The sequence below is a fragment of the Paralichthys olivaceus genome, chromosome 7, assembly GCF_024713975.1.
Source record: "Paralichthys olivaceus isolate ysfri-2021 chromosome 7, ASM2471397v2, whole genome shotgun sequence".
Taxonomy (NCBI): domain Eukaryota; kingdom Metazoa; phylum Chordata; class Actinopteri; order Pleuronectiformes; family Paralichthyidae; genus Paralichthys; species Paralichthys olivaceus.
The window spans coordinates 12,442,707-12,459,005 of NC_091099.1; the positions used below are offsets into that span (position 1 = coordinate 12,442,707).

At 42.3% G+C, this 16,299-nt stretch overlaps 1 protein-coding gene across 3 annotated transcripts in view; it reads left to right on the forward strand.

The window, feature by feature from the left end:
* Positions 1-16,009, forward strand: part of mctp2a (multiple C2 domains, transmembrane 2a) — a 35,000-nt gene extending 18,991 nt beyond the window's left edge. For all 3 annotated transcript variants that reach the window (XM_020078322.2, XM_020078307.2, XM_020078329.2), the window contains 6 exons: positions 4,336-4,455; positions 5,566-5,607; positions 10,903-11,012; positions 11,101-11,210; positions 12,900-12,997; positions 15,109-16,009. In XM_020078322.2, coding sequence (XP_019933881.2) covers positions 4,336-4,455; positions 5,566-5,607; positions 10,903-11,012; positions 11,101-11,210; positions 12,900-12,997; positions 15,109-15,168 — 540 coding nt within the window. In that variant the 3' untranslated portion in view covers positions 15,169-16,009. The remainder of the gene's footprint in view (positions 1-4,335; positions 4,456-5,565; positions 5,608-10,902; positions 11,013-11,100; positions 11,211-12,899; positions 12,998-15,108) is intronic.
* Positions 16,010-16,299: the final 290 nt, after the last annotated feature.

Sequence of the window (16,299 nt, forward strand, 5' to 3'; positions counted from 1 at the left end):
GGTTTATTTTTAGTTTCCAATTTACCCAAAGAATAAAATTGCTCATGGTTAGATTTACTATGATTTTCTTATTAAAATTGTATTTTTCAACGATCATGTAGTAGATTATTAATACTACTGTAATCTAAGTGGAAAACGAACCACTTGAATAGGAAGTGCAGTAAATATCAATGTTGGTAAATTCATGTTTGATATGAAAATTGAATTTTAAATTGTATCACCCTGGTACTCTTCCAGCAGATTTCGACCCGCTGAAGAGGGACATGAAATTCCCCATTTTATTGCTCTCACCCAAATGTAGTCGTCCCCCCACCCCTCTCTCTCTCTCTCTTTCTCTCCCCAGTCGATAAGACTTGAGCTGAGCGTATGTGAAATATTTATTCAGCGTTAGCTCAGAGCAGTACGGCTGCCCACACACACTCTACCTGCCCTGAAGAGAAATCTTATCTGTTCTTCCTCTGCCTCCGAAACCCCCTGAAAGGCTGTCCCCACGCTGGCCCAAACTCAACACAAATTACATGTCTCATTGCTCTGCGTTTACAGCTACTTTAAAGCCTGCCGCTCCTGTCCCCTGCATAAGCCCTCAGCCAGGCTGTGTTTCAGCCTGGCTGTATAAAAAAGACCTGCGTGAGCTGAGCTGCTATTTGTGCTTTTGATTCATTATTAATCTCTTTTTTTTCCGGTATTTTAATTGAGCAAGTAATGCAGATTAATTTTTGCTGCCCTTGATTTCACCCAGCCACATATCAGAGTAAAGACTATTCAAGGTTATGTCCATTTTTTAAAAATAGCAATAATTTTAATTTCTTTTCTTAACATTTGTTTATCACATACTTGCACACACTGGCACAATATGTCCTTTTCTCTGTCTCACAGTCAGCCGCACACATTCTCCACAAAAACCCCGCAGCCTGAAGTCAGTCTTGTTAACTCTTTCTGTGTATGTTCACGTAATCTGGCATCCGTCCACAGCCCCCATGACTGACCCTCATAATTCTGGCTGGCGCTCTTCTCGCTTTGTTTAGCTTTCCAAGTGGAGTGCAACTGAAGAGAATAAGCGAGGATGCGGCCAAGATTAAATCTTGCATGTTTTCGGATAGTGCGCATAAAGGTATTTTTGAAATGTACCATGAAAAGAATAATAGTGGAAAAGTCGAGTGCTGTTTTTTTACAGCACGCTAACATGTACTGAGATGCCTTACTAATTTGGCTCCTCAACAGTATTATGTGTGTCATAGTGATGTGAGGCTTGTATTTATAGTCTGTTGTGTATAGCAGTGTATAAGGGCAGCATTTGGCAGGCTCGCAGTCTGGTGCTACGTCTGCCAGTCAGTAGTTTGGGTTGGTAGACCCCGCCCTCTGTTAATCAATTTACAGGATGGTAGAAACTCTTACAGAGGGTGTCTTTGTCCCTTTGTTCCTGCTGCGATCCCTTCTCCCTCTCCTGGGAGAGTGTGGGTGGTGGGAGCTGCCATGCTTGCTCAGCTTTAAGTTATTTTATTCACACTTTTAATCGCTGAGTGCTTTATTATTAGGTGCTGGATTCTGCTGGCCAGGGGATCTGCATGAGAAGGCGCAGAATGCATTTAGTGGAATCATATTAATGGCACTATAAAACAAATCTGTCAGGCTGTTCTTAACCCTGCTGGCAGAGTTGCCCTGCCCAGGGTTGCCCCCTTCTCCAAGCGCTTACAGGTGGCTAAGGAGAGTGCATCTCCATCATCTACTCCACCGAGTGCTAATAGTTTTATTAATTCATTCTATTTTTTCCTCCCTAGGCACCCTGCGCATAATCATACAGGCATTTTTCAGCTAAAGGGTGTTTGTCAAGGGAGGTTTCTTACACTGGAGACACTCCTCCCAGACATGCATACCATCACTTGCTCAATTACAAGTCGTTTGTTATCTAGTTCTGTTGTGTGTACACCAAAATGATCTGGTATGTCATTAATTATTACCTCCCTTGCTTTTGTTTATGTCTTTATGCCTTTTTGGTTAAATAAATTACTGTTTCACAGCTCGAGCAACATATTAGCATTGTCTTGTTAAAAAAAAGTTCAAGGTTTTACCTGTCATGCGTAATTTATATGGAGTCAGGCCAGTTAGACTGAAATGGAGTCCACCTTTGAAGGCAATTCAAAATGTGGATAATTTTTTTTATACAAATTTACACTTGCGTTTCAAAGGTTGCACTTTGTCCAACATGTCCTTTAATCACATTTAGCTGCTTTCTAATAAAACATAAACCACTTACTTGGGAATTAGTTCTATCTCCATTTCACAGAAACTCTGGAGAATGTGAGTAGACAAGGGGACGGTATAGCCTTGTCTCTGCTCATTACTGTGGGAAATCTGACGGCAGAGTCTCAGTCGATGCACCTGAGTGAAGGAATCCGAGAGGTTTTTCCCAGATTTTTGTCCACTATCGTTTTTATTAGTGTTAAGAAAGCATGTAAATCCTCAACACATGGGCTGACATACCATGAGGGAAGAATTGAGAAGATACTTCTGACAGTTTTGGTTTATACCCTCATTTAAGCGCTCAGTTTAGACACAGGCATTGTATTTCTGTAGGCTTTTATCTTGTCCACTGAGCCAGAACGCGGTGAGCAGAAATTTGCATTAGTGGGCGATTATGAATACCTGTGACAGATTCTCTCTGCCGGCTCCCTGGGCGGAAATGAATTGGCTCCCTCTGTTGACTTGCACAGGAAGACAGAGACCAAGCAATTAGACTTTAGTGGTTAATGTAGCAGCTTTTGCAGGGAGGGCAAGGAGGTTCAACATTCCTGCTGGGCTCATGTCAGTTTCCAGGCACATTTCCCCCCTTTTCTTTTTCCTTTTTCACGACAGTACTGGGAATATGACAAGCTACCTGTCCTCCAGCCAGCTGAATTCCTCTGGGGTAAGGGGAGCGTCGCTTTAGAACCGCCTCATGGGAACTGAGGTGACAACACATGACGTAGGTTATTCATAACAGAGAGGAGATGCACTGCAGCTACCTCTGCACATCATGCATATTCATTGTTTACCTTTTTTACATCCCCCCACCAGCTCTAGTTTGTTGCTGTATACGTATTTCAAACTTATAAGAACAATAAAATAACATATTGTTCATTTCCTTACACCCTGCTGTGTTTCTGCATTATGCTCCAGCTCACCCACCATCTCCCAGGTTGCACTCAGGGATAATAAGTGTTACAGTGGTGAAGCCTGGGGCGCTTGGGCCACAGTGTTGTCTGCATTACTCATGGTTCACGTTTCTCTAGTGGCCATTTGAACCTAGGCCTGGTGTGGCAGTAGGTATGACTGGCCCCCAGAGCAACGTGCACAGACTTTGCACGGTTACTATGACAGGAGCAGTCTGCTGTTTACAGGGCCTCAATTGAGGCCTGAAGGCCCCAGAGCTTCACATCCTGTCTCAGGCTTAACTCGAACATATTGTTCATACTCTAACCGGCCTCCAGCTCTTCGAGCCTAGACTGCATAGTGCTACCATTGTGTGGGGTCATCATAGCAGTTTTGAAACAAAGAAAAAAAGATCTGCAATGACAGAAAAATAAATGAAACTGTTGCAAAGGTTTCATTAATTATAGAAAATGTATATAAAGGGTGAGAACTGTGTCAGTTGTGGACGCCTCATATTCACACTATCAATAGATTTTAAGATTCAACTTGCTGTTGGGGACATTTTTATTTCATTCCTGTCAACCTGCTGGTGTGATCCTCCTCACACGTTCCTGATCACTTCAGTCGGAGACAGACTCATTAGGCCGTCTCTAAATGGGTTTAAATGCAGCCGTCCAATTAGTTCTCTGCTGTGAAATGCAGTGGGTGTTGTGCAACGTGCTTAGCACCACTCCTTTACAGAATTATGAGGGATTAGTCATTCAGTGTGATCCATCTTATTTCTACCAGGGGTCTTGGCTTTTCTCAGTATCATCGCCACAGAGGGGGTAAATGTTGCAAATGCTTCTCCAGTTGCCATATGTGCCTCGTCAAAGAGACTCGCTGCCTCCAAATCTAAGAGGATTTGATGTGCCAGTTAAAAGACAGCACACCATGCCTATCCGTGTCGTACTTTTCTTTTCAGCTGCAAGGCGCTCAGCCAGCACAGTGTTTGGTGCAGATAAATAGGATTTCAAGATATTAAAAGTCGTCCCTGAATGTCCGTCACTTTCAAATCACTAACAGTACCATGCTTGCTGTTCATAAGATACATGGTTATCTCCATTATACATTTTATTTAAGAGCCTTGCTGTGATTTCAAAGCTGGGTGACCTTGCTATAGTGTGATGGGCTTTGCGTTATAACTGTCGTGTCCCATCTCCTCAGATCTTCCTCGTGACGGTGTGGAACTGGGAGCTCTTCATGCTGCCCCTCTTCCTGCTCCTGCTCATCGGCTGGAACTACTTTCAGCTCTCTGCGGGAAAGGCCAACTCCAACCAGGATCTGGTAAGTGACCAGGACTCTGAGCTCCTCAGTGTTCACCCACACAGATCTGTAGACGAATGCCGTTATAGTGTAGATTCAATATATGTAAACCCACCGATGCTCACATCCAGATGGAATTATATCCTTTAGGTAGACACTGGGCGAATTGTGGTTTTACAGCAATGCCAATTAAAAACTTTCACACTTGCATACTATATAATACAGCAGTTGTTCTATAAGATGCACCTCAGTCTGCTCTAGCAGCATTCCACTTGTTTTATAGCTGGTTAGACAAGTTCCTACATTGTCTCCAGGGGCTCAATAAAACATCAAGCAGTAAGAAGCCACTGAAATTGAATCAGTGTAAATGTACAGTACAGCCTGCAGTCTGTTGATATAGTCTCACCACATCTGAAGAGACAAGACTATAGTTCTTTCCACAGTGTAAGACTATCTCCTCGCTATCTACTGTTATGGAAATTATGTTTGCCCTACACGTGTCTGTGAAGGTTAATGCTGTTCACACTTCTGACTGCCCCCCAATTTCACTGTGTTGTAAGCCTCCTCACCGGTCACCCAGGGGCCTGGCCTGTTCACGCACCCTCCCCAAAGCAACATCCTCGGCCCAGTGATTGTGTTTATGGCTGCTGGCAAAGATGCTGTCCCTAGGCAATGTTAAAGCCCAGGCTCACCCTCATATCCAGTGTGGAGACTCTGTCACCCCTCAGTGACCCTCAAGCTGGCAATGACACAGCTCTGTTCCCAGGCAATGTCACAGCGTGCACCACAGTGGGGCCAGGGATGACTTGATATAAAGTGATCTAGGCAACAGCATCCAAATTAAATGTGTTTTTTTTTCTTCTCCTTTCCTCTTTCTGTTTTTCTGTGTGCTTATGTTGTGGAGAAATGAGATTGCTTTGGTGTGACAGTGCTCTTGTGAAGAAGGCCCTCTTTCACCTCTCCTTTTGTGTGAGGTCACCCCTGTGATGCAGTCTCTATGGAAACAAGCCTCTCCCAATAGGGGTGAATGTACTCAAAGAAAATTTCATTACTAGGTGTTTGTTAAAAATGCTCCAGTGCCCACATGTCCCGTTCGTTTGAAATCACCCTCTACCCTTTATTTTCTCTCAGGTGAACATGAGCATGGGTGACGATGAAGAGGAAGAAGAGAAGGTATTTTATCTTGTCTCTTTCTAACATTTTATGGGATAATATGTTTTACTGGAATGTTATTACTCCTCAGTTTTCACTATATATTTATAATTACATCTTTTAAGCTTCACCATAAACACAGGCTCTTGTACCATTTTTTACTGTGACATTACTTGGTACAGGTTTCTCTTTCTTTATCCCTGAGTTTGATCCCTGATAATATTCCTTTCTGAATAACCAAGGATAAATTACACAATATTACAATGTCTGCATACTGCTGGGTAGTGTAAAGTCCTTGTTCAGCAAATACCAATGGTTCTTATACACATAAGCAAATGCTTCTTTGAGAACAGGAAATATTGCACCAAAAAAAGCCATTCAGGTTCTAGTCAATATTTAAGCACATTGACAGTCACTTCTCAGAAGCTCTTTTCTAACTAAGAATAGAAATATTTTCATGCATCCCAAATGAGGGCAGCATCTTTTGAAACAGTTGCAGCATGAAGCTCTTTCTTCTGATCCTCTGGGTATTCAGTGTCACTCTGTAAATGCACCGCATCGAGACTGCAGCCCTTTGAAATGCTATATTACTTCAATTTAAACAGCATCATCAGTTACATTTTGCACAGCTGTTGGGGACGGGATTGGTAGATTATGGAATTAGCATCAGACACGTTTACATGGACACTAATATTCTGATATTAACCATATTGGTCTGAATACGATGCTCCATGTAAACAGCATTTTCTGATCACCTTAACCAAAACAAGACCATACTCTTAATAAACAATAATCAAATTAAGGCACGTGGAATATTCTGACCATAGTCTCATTATGTTGACATGTATATGTCTTAATGGCAAAATAACATCCTGTTGTACAGCTGTTACTAACTGCTTGAAGACACATGCCCCGAGTTTAATTGTAAACAAGGAGGATGTGATGTTGATGCGAGTCATAATCAGACTTTGTAACATGCAAATATAAATATGAAAGGAATATTCTATTTTCAAATGTCTTCAGAATAATCAAAAGGAGGAATAGTGTTGGCGTTCCTCGCCCCTGTCCGTTTGTTAATTGGTTTATATGTTGGTTTGTAAGCAAGATGATGCAAGAACTACAGGACAGATTGTCACAAAACTTTGGGTTTTGTGGTGTGGGATGTATGGGTCAGGTAAGAACCTGTTCAATTTTAAACATTTTCACTGATTTCTCAGAGAATCAGGCATGATCAATACTCCTAATGTATCTCTCCATGTGAATATAGTAACTGTCAAAATGTAATTGTTGTGGTGAGAATGAAATTTTTACAATAAGCCAAATGAACAAACTACAATAATACAGATGGAAACTAATACTCGCTCCAGAGGTTATGGGTCATTTTCACTAGTTAATTTAAGATAAATCATATGTAATATTATTTATTAATACATCTCTCTGGTATCTCTTGAAAAACAAAACAGGAAATTTATAAGTAGCTTGAAAATTATATTTCCCCACAGCAAATAATATTCAATTACACGGATCCCACTGTCCGCCGTAAAAAAGGCAGAGTTAACAGGGATGTGCGTTATTGCTTTATGGCAATGAAGTGTGGGACTAACACTGAGCCTCCGAGCGATGACCCTTGTGCTGCGTGTCTAGGCCCAGGATTCATATCCATAATGCGCTCAATATATTCTGTTTTGCTGACCTGGGGCTATGAAAAAAGCCAGATTCTTTTAAAAACAAAGGCACATCCACCTACTCCTGTCTGAAAGGATGAGCTAATTCACAGAAGAAACTTGCATGATATGTCTGCACACAAAGTGGGAAGCCACAAACTGGGTATCACTGTGAGGAACCGGCAAACTGGTGCTTAGACACGCAACCGTGACCCAGAAAATCCAGCGTTTTTTCGAAGATTAAATCACATTATAAATGTAATATTTCATTTGCCTTGAAACTTCAGTATTTACTTTTTATAATGTTAAGAAAGGGCAGTGTCTTTAGAGGAGGTTTAAGATCTTCTCAATGTGCCGCATACTTTTCCGAACTCAGCTTTCGCCTCTTAAAGCTTTTTGAAAGGTTTTTACATGAGGCTGCTAAACCCTTTCACACTCAGAGGAAATGAAATATCTCCTTTCATTTACTAATTAAGCACTCACCCATGTTTGTTTTAAGCTGTCAACTTTAATTTAAAGTGGCTTATTTGAAAGTCTTGTTATGGTCTTGCTGTCACTTGAATTTGATATCATGCAGCTAGATCAAGCAGTGAAGCTTTACACCTCCAATCAAAGTCTTCTTTAAAAAATATTTGGGGTTAAAGAGTGATCAGTGTTAAATTTGATGACTTCAAAGCCTTTTGCTTTTTTCCCTAGTCTCTGCTCGAACATGTGAATAAAGGCTTTTCCCTCTGAGAAGGTTATGATTACCACTCAAATATGTTTTTATCCCCCTTTTGTCCCCTTGAGGAAGGAAATATGTAAACCTCAGACAGAGCAGAGAGAATATGAAGGCATGACGTTAAAGAGAGACGAAAGGCTAGGCACTGTTACATCAGGATAATACAGAACAGATTCTCTGCCTGTGAACAAATCTGTCCTCGGGGAAAGAGTCAGCTTACAAATTATGTGTGGGCAAAGTGACTTCCCTTTGGCCTTAGGTATCAATTGTGCAGATAGACAATATTTAATCATAACATAAAGAAGCAGAGAGGCACAAACAAGTCCATAGATCTCCAATAGAAACGAACAGGGTAGAGATGAAACAGCCCGTTCATTGCCCCCTGGCTGGAAGTGCTGGTCTTGGGTTGACTTGCTCCCAGAGCCCAGCCTGGGGGAGTTGGGATGGGGAGGTGGGGGAGGAGGCAGTTGTGGGGGTGCTAGACTGGGCTGGGGGGGGGGGGTTAGTGCATCTCTCACCCGATAGTCCACAGTCACCGCTGGGTCTCCTTGAGCACACCAGATAGGCGGACTGCCCAGGTCATGAACCACGATGTGCATTACGAGAGCCCATCGCACACGGACCCACCGACACATTAAAGCCTAAAGAGAGCTGGGTTTTTTTTCTATTTTATCCCAACAAATTGTTTGTCAGCTCATTTTACCTCCATATGAGATAATTTGCCAGGAACACAGGTGTTTTTCATCTAAACACACTTCTTATCTTTGTCAGAAAAGTCACCAGGAAAATATTCAGTCTGAGAATTCAAATTTGGCACCGATTATTCTAATTAAAATTATGCTAAATGAGCTTTTTACAGTCTTTGATGACACCCTGCATGTCTGCGAGAGTATGTTTACCTTTGCACGGGAGATCAAATTGGTTCTCTATTACTCCACCCTTAAAAGGAAGCTTTTACAATTTTATTTGAAATGAGAATATGATTTCACACAGGTTTTCTAATCAGTAGACATTTAGGATTCATTTAGTCCATCCCCCGTTTACCCATCCTTTTCCCATTTCAGCAGTACATCTTCTATTTATTTTTATTTTTTATGTTTTCTCTGCACTCATGTATGTGTCGGGAAAAATTAACAAAGATATATTATCAAATGATTCATTTAGGAAGGTATTCAGTTGTGGTTGTTCACAAGACGGGAGGATTCCAAGAAACTTAAAGCAGATGAAAAATGATAATCACGAGAGCTCCGTCTGTAGATGCATGCTTCAGAGTATCCATTTGTCTCTTTTAACATTTAAAATTGCAAGCCAATAGAGTTTCTCTTTAATCCTGCCAGGACAGGCTAAATGTACCCTGCATGTGTACCCACTGCAGAAATCTGCAATCAAAGATACTACATGTAACAATTCTTCTCAAAAATGTCCAAAAACAACTAGAGCTATGTTAAATATTTTGTTAACTTGTGTACTTACTTTATCTAAAATGTTTCCAATAATGTTAAAACTCAGAGAAACTTTCACTGTGAAAGTGATGCAAGCTGATGAGGAGGAGGACCAGGCGCTCACAGACCCGGTTCATAGATTGTAATGTGTAAAACATAGTTCCCTGCTTTCAAAATAAACTCAGGATAAAGAGCTCAATTAACACCTGATGTTGAAGTAAAGAACCTGCACAAAGGTTTGCTCAGCCCCCCCAACACAGCGGGGCAGAGCAGGATGATGCGCGCACACGTCCCCTTTCCCAAGATGAGACCGTGACGTTAAACTCAAAGAAAGCATGTTTGTAATAGTTCTTCCTTTTTTGGACAATACTGAGACTCCAGTGTCTGTCCAGATCTGAGCCCAGTGGGGGAGGCTCCGCTAGTGTGGGAATTGCTCTCTTCCTGCGCCTTTCGTGGAGAAGAGTGGGCCTGGCGGTGGGGAGTCTCTCTGTGCTGGCAGACAGCGTGTTCCCAGGGGTTGTCTCATGAAGCTCTGATAAAGGCGTACTGTCTGGAACCTGTCAATGCACGCAGGCTGCGACTTTGGCTGACTCGTAACATAAACATATAGACATCCTCAAGCCTCCTGGTAGGGTCCATCAGCATGCCCTCCTCCCCCCACGACACTCTCACTCCCCTTCTGCCTCTCCCACCCTCCTTTGTCATCATTTCTGTCATTATTTCCTCCTTTTGATGTGAGGTTTCTCAGCCTTCTTTAGCTTGTGTTACTCATGTTATCATTAGTCACTCCTCTGTCTCTGGAAGCCTTCACACTCGTTATTTCTAGCCTTGATGTGATCACGTCTTTTTTTTTTGACACAACCCCCCTCACATGTTGACTTATTGCTTGACTCAGTCATTACTATCCTAGTGCTTTAAAAGCAAATAATACTTTGTGCACGGTGATGGCTGTAACAAGAATCGCATGAGTGAGTGAGTGAGCGACACATCACACTGGTGTTCGGAACAGGAGGTTTTTTTTGTCAGAGAAAGTGTTAGGGAGCCAGACCTGGCAAATTTGTAAAAGCATGTTGAAGCTTGTTCCTGTGCAGGCTGCTGGAATGGAATCCCTCCTCTTAAATTGTGAGGCCCCCTGCACTTCTCGTCTAGGTCGTCTTGTCTATCTGATTGCGGATTGGCCATTTTGTGTACTTTTCATCTACCGGAGAGACTTGATTGTGCTGCACTTGTGCAACAGCCCTATTGTGTGTGTCAGACAAAAGCTGAGATCTCTCAGCCATCCACATAACAGTGTGTGAGCACTGAGTCCGTCTCATCTTCAAAAGCTTATTCTGAAGATGTACACTGTTTGCTCATTACGGGCCATTCAATAGATAAATCACACATAATGGCATTGCAAAGATAAACTGGTCTTTGTCTACCCTGCCCAACAATTGTCATACAGTGTCCCTCATCAGTGTCTGTGCATTTTGTGTTTTCTTTTTTTTAGGAATCTGGAAAAAAGGGTTTGATGGATAAGATACATATGGTGCAGGAAGTCGTGCTGGTCGTCCAGAATGTTTTGGAGGAAATCGCAAACATCGGAGAGCGATTCAAGAAGTAAATCAACCACTTCATTTTTTTAATTTAAAAAAACATTGACTTCATTATCAGTGGACATTAGACTGACATGATTATTCCTTTACAGCATATTCAACTGGTCTGTCCCCTTCATGTCATGCCTGACCTGCTTGGTGCTGTTTGTGTCAACGGCGCTGTTATATTTTGTCCCACTGCGATATATTGTGCTGATATGGGGTAAGTCTTACATCCAAAAACACATAAAAAATTCACAAAATTGTAAATTGTGTGGGTGGTTGTTGCTCAGGAGGGAGAGAGGAGAAGGTTGGCTCCTCCACTCTGCCTTCCGATGTGCCCTTGGGCCAGATATTTAACCCCAAATCGCTGCTGATGGAAAAAGCACTGGGTTTAGAAGCACTGTATGAATGTGTGGTGTGCGAATGGGTGAATGGGACTTGTATTGTAGCGCTTTGAGTGGTTGATAAGACTGGAAACATTCTATAGAAAAACCATACATTTAAATATATGTACATTTATTTGCATATTTAAAGTGTATTGCGAAGGTACCAAAAACTAACAAATTGCCTTCATTACTCTGAGAAAATACACTTAGTCCTAAAAAATACTATAACATTCAACGCCCATACCACACAACTCTTATCCTAACTGAAAATCCATGAATTTAATGAAGTGCAGTAATTTAAGAACTCTGCCATTCCTACACCTCTGCAGATGCACCGAGATCAGACAGCTGCAGAGGTTTGCTTTGCTCAGTGTGGGCTGATGTGGCAGAGCCCAGCAGAGGCGAGGCCTAAGGTTTGTGTGGAAACAAAGCGGAGGTAGAGCAGCAAGCTGTATATAATACATGATGTCCTTGGGCAGTCTGTAGGCTCCTGGTCTAGCCTCTCATTATCTGCTGTAGTCATACAGAATAGACAGTCATCTCAGTGGTCAGGGAGATAACGCTGCCCTTAACAGGCTCTCCTCCTCCAGCTGTAAGCCCACAACCACTGTACTTCCACACTGCCTTCAACACAATCAATACCAAAAAAAACACTGTATCAAACAAAAAAACACAGTCTGAGACACTCCTCTGCCTTCCCTGTTAACCCCCATCTCTGTGGTTGCAAGGCAGGCCTTTCAAGTTGCTTGCACATATTTAAGTCCTTAGGTTCTTTGTCTGCATGTTGAGGTACAGGCAGTACCAGGCTGTGAATATAATGGTCCCATTACAAGACCCCAGAGATATTTCTTCCTCAGCACTACACAGCCATGTGCAAAGTAAATATAGATGTGCTAGAAATGATCAGGTTGAAGCAAAGAAAAGTTGTAATGAAAGTTTGCCTGTTTTTCATATTGTTTTGAAATGATCATCTTATCGGCTTCACACTTGGCATTTGTATCGTAAATTGTCCGGGGAAGTGCAGTGTTGAATGTGGTGCGATTAGGACACGGGATACGTTCAGTACTAATGAAATTTAAATAAACAAGCAACTAGCACTCTGTAGCGGTCAGTCATCTTCACTGCAGATAAACCAGGTAGGATGAGTACATGACTATCTTCCCTCTGCACCATAGACTGCACAGAGTATCCAGCAGAAAAACAATTAAAAGTGTTGAACTTTTTTAAAGGAGGACTCCAGAGCATCAACACAGAGACAAGAACAGCCCATTCCAAACAGGCCGGTTTAGAACGGGCTGTGATAAATTAGGAGATGCTGTATCCTTACCTGTTTAGTTTGCCTGGAACAAATTATTTGAAACAGCACCAATGCTGTATTTGCAGGATTCCTATTCTGTGCATGCAGTATATACGGTTACAAAACACTTTTAGTATATTGTTGTTGTTTTTTACAGTGTAAAACTGTAACAAATGTGCTGGTTGGTATGACACCTTCATTTATTAATGTGTTCTTGTTTTCACAGGCGTTAACAAATTTACCAAGAAGCTGCGCAACCCATATGCTATTGACAATAATGAAATTCTGGATTTCCTCAAGAGGGTGCCTTCTGATGTTCAAAAGGTAAGGGTCCAGTTTTACATACAGATAGGGAGGGAATTCCCTGAAGATGTCGACATTATTTGCTGTACCAGAATTCCCAAGTGTTGCAGAAATATATCCTCTGGCTTTGTTTGATTATTAATGGACTCTCGCCTTTAAAGCAGCCGTGGCCCAATTATTCCTCGGTGCAGCTCCATGTAGTCGCCGTAGCGCCAGAGCGAGGAGATGCTTAGATCTGCACTCAGCCATATTGCCGCAGCCTCGTCCGTTATTAGCAATTTTGTCTGTGTGATTGAAGCGCTGTGACATTAAAGTTAGTGATTGGTCGAGGCGCCAGCAGAGGGCTCCTGACGTGTGTGGCTGTTGTGTCAGCACATAAAACTCTGATGTGGCCTCAGTCACTTCAGGGTGGCGGAGTCAATTAATGTAGTCATGAGCCCCGGTCGTCTTTCTGGGTGCCATATGTGATTACATATTAGCCATGGCTGATATGTCATTTGCATTTACATCACAGAGCTGGGAAGAGCTGTCAGGGTTTTGTAAGTGGCGCTGGGCACTCGCCGTTCTCCGGCTGAGAATTCTGCCTGGCCAGGAAATGAAGTGCCACACAGCACCTTCATCTCTGAGGTAACTCGCCAGACAGAATTCAGTGAGAAATCCTTACAGTCTGGATCTGGGAATACACTCTCACCCCTGCCTCTTTCTCTGCTGCACCCTTGATGTCCTCCTGCAGCAAGCCATCGCTGACTCCTCTGTGATGTTGGAGGGAGCCTGTGTTGTTTGAGATTTGGCTGACTGAGTTGGCAAAACAAGGTGGTAAATACATTTTGATTCGGAATCTTTTGTATGTCTTCTTCTCCGTTGGGATACAACGTTTGAGCTTTGAAAGCAACTCACTTTCAAATCCCATGGAAACAATACTTTTTAGCCGTTTAAAAGAGAGACTACATCTTGAAAATAGCTCCAATCATAAAAAAACAAAACACCCTTAAGATTCATCATAAGTACGTTTCATTATGTGCTGTGAAAAATAACCTTAACATCATATACACAGGAGACCCAAAACAATAGACCACATATTTTGTTTTTGTTGACTTAGAACTTCAATGCTCAGATAGGTGTGGACACAAAAACACCACAAAGGCTGAAAATTGACTCCTGTCTTTCTTGCAAATGTGACTTGGCAATTAGTGCCTGTGCACATCTACAAAGTCTGCCTCAAACGGGGACTTCTGACAACACAGTGTCTGTCCTGAAATAAGAAGCATCTGTCAGTTCTGAGGACAGTTTCATGTTCTGATGCAGGAGGCAGTCACTTTGTTCCCACATTCCATCTCCCATTCTAATAATGGAGACCGGCTAATTAGCATAGTTCTTACCTTTATTCAACAGATTCACCACATTGTTTGAGCTCGGTGAGCACGCTTCAAAAGCAACTTTTCAAATTGCAGCTCTTCTCCTTTTCAGTTCACCCTATGATCAGTCTTCTTTGGACGATGGTGGCAATTTTGGTGGGACAAAAAAAACAGACCACTGAATTTTTTTTATGTCAGAGAGGACATGAATGTATTTTGTAAATACATTTGAACATCATGGATTTTCTGAGAGAAACACTGAGACATGAGCGAATCAATCTTGAACTTAATTCATACAAATGTAACTGGCAGGAAAAAACTAGGCTGTGAGATCAAATGTCACATTTCACGTCTTGTTTTCACTCTGAGTCTGTAAAGACACGAAGAAAGTAACTTCTCCACTCCAACAACCCTGGCTTTATACTATTCTGAGGCTTTAACAAAGTTTTCTTTCAGGGACAGGAGTTATAGTGAGTGATTATGCAGTGTGTAGCTCCCTGACTGGCCTGGCAGGTCATCTCAACAGTTGATGTCTGTTTCTAATATTGTGATTGTGGTGCAGAATGAGGGGGGCGTACGCTGGTACGGAACCCTTGACTCTTCAAATCCTTCCTCCCTGTGATTAATCCCCTCTGCTCCTGTGTTTAAAAAATGATTCATTACAGGCGAGCCCGCCTCGCTTTCCCCTGCACCAGCTCTCCTCAGGGGAGCCATTACCGTGCGCTCCACTGAGCTCGGATTACCTGCCTCTGACCAAACTCCTGTTTGTTTTTACAGGTGCAGTACAGCGTGCTGAGAGCGCCCACCAGCCAGAGCCAGCCACGGAAGAAAAGGTAGGCTCGGCGGACATGCTGGATGAAAGCCTGCTCTCCTTTTGAATAAGGTACGACGCACTCTACCTGACAACAATGCTCCAGCACTAGCAGAGCCCATGACCCCGTGCACCCCACCATACCACCCTAACTCTGCCCCCTGCTGCTGAGGGGCAGACAGCCGCACTCTGGCTTGTGTGTTTGCCACTCCCCTGACAGGGGCTGTGAACTGCAGCAGCTAGGATGGAAGCACATGGTGCTGTCAATCACAAGCCTGGAGGTAAAGAAAAGAGCGCTGCGAGGCGCAGCCTTCATCTTTGGATATGATTTCGAACAGGAATGAAAAGAGTCGGTTTTAGTTTACCTTCAACTTCCACTGTTTTAACTGTTTTTGACTTGTGAAATAGAAATTTGCCTTAAGGTAAAGTTAAGACGAGCTTAACAAGTTATGGAAAAGAATCCATGGCAATTTTTTTATATCTACATGTTAATATAGTTAAAGGATAAAAATCGTACATATCATTGATATTTAAATTATAAGGGATAATCAATATGTGTTGTTGCAAATTTAACATATTAGGACAGTACTGAATTATATTATATTTGTCGTGATAAGGTTTAATTGTATATAACATAATGCTGTAAGCTTTCTTTATTGGATTTAAGCATATATAGAAAGGTATTTCTGTGTGTGTGTGCACTGTATTTGTATTATCTCTGGTAGACTTTTTTATATAAAGTTTCTGTGTGTTATTTTTTCGTCATGTTCGGCTGATTAATTTGACAGTTTATTTTTACTCAACATCATGTCTGCAGCATCAAAAGGAGCATTTGCAAGAATCCTAAATAAAGAATCGTGATCAGTGTGAGCTCGTGTTTTTTTGCCCGTGTTTCTACAATGACTGCACTCTAGTGAGGATGGATTACACCGCGTCTTTACTTGAATACACAGTAAACACATCTGATTACACAACACAGCCATTGGAACAGAGCTCACACACCGGCCACCGCTGCGCCTTGGTTACCGAGCTCACATCAAAGCTGTGTGGCTCCACTGTGCTTCCTAATGCACTGCTTTGTTGCCTCCTCACAATAACAGGGTCCAGATGAGAGAGAGAGGGAAAGGAGCTCATCTCACAGAGAGGACTCTCCATCC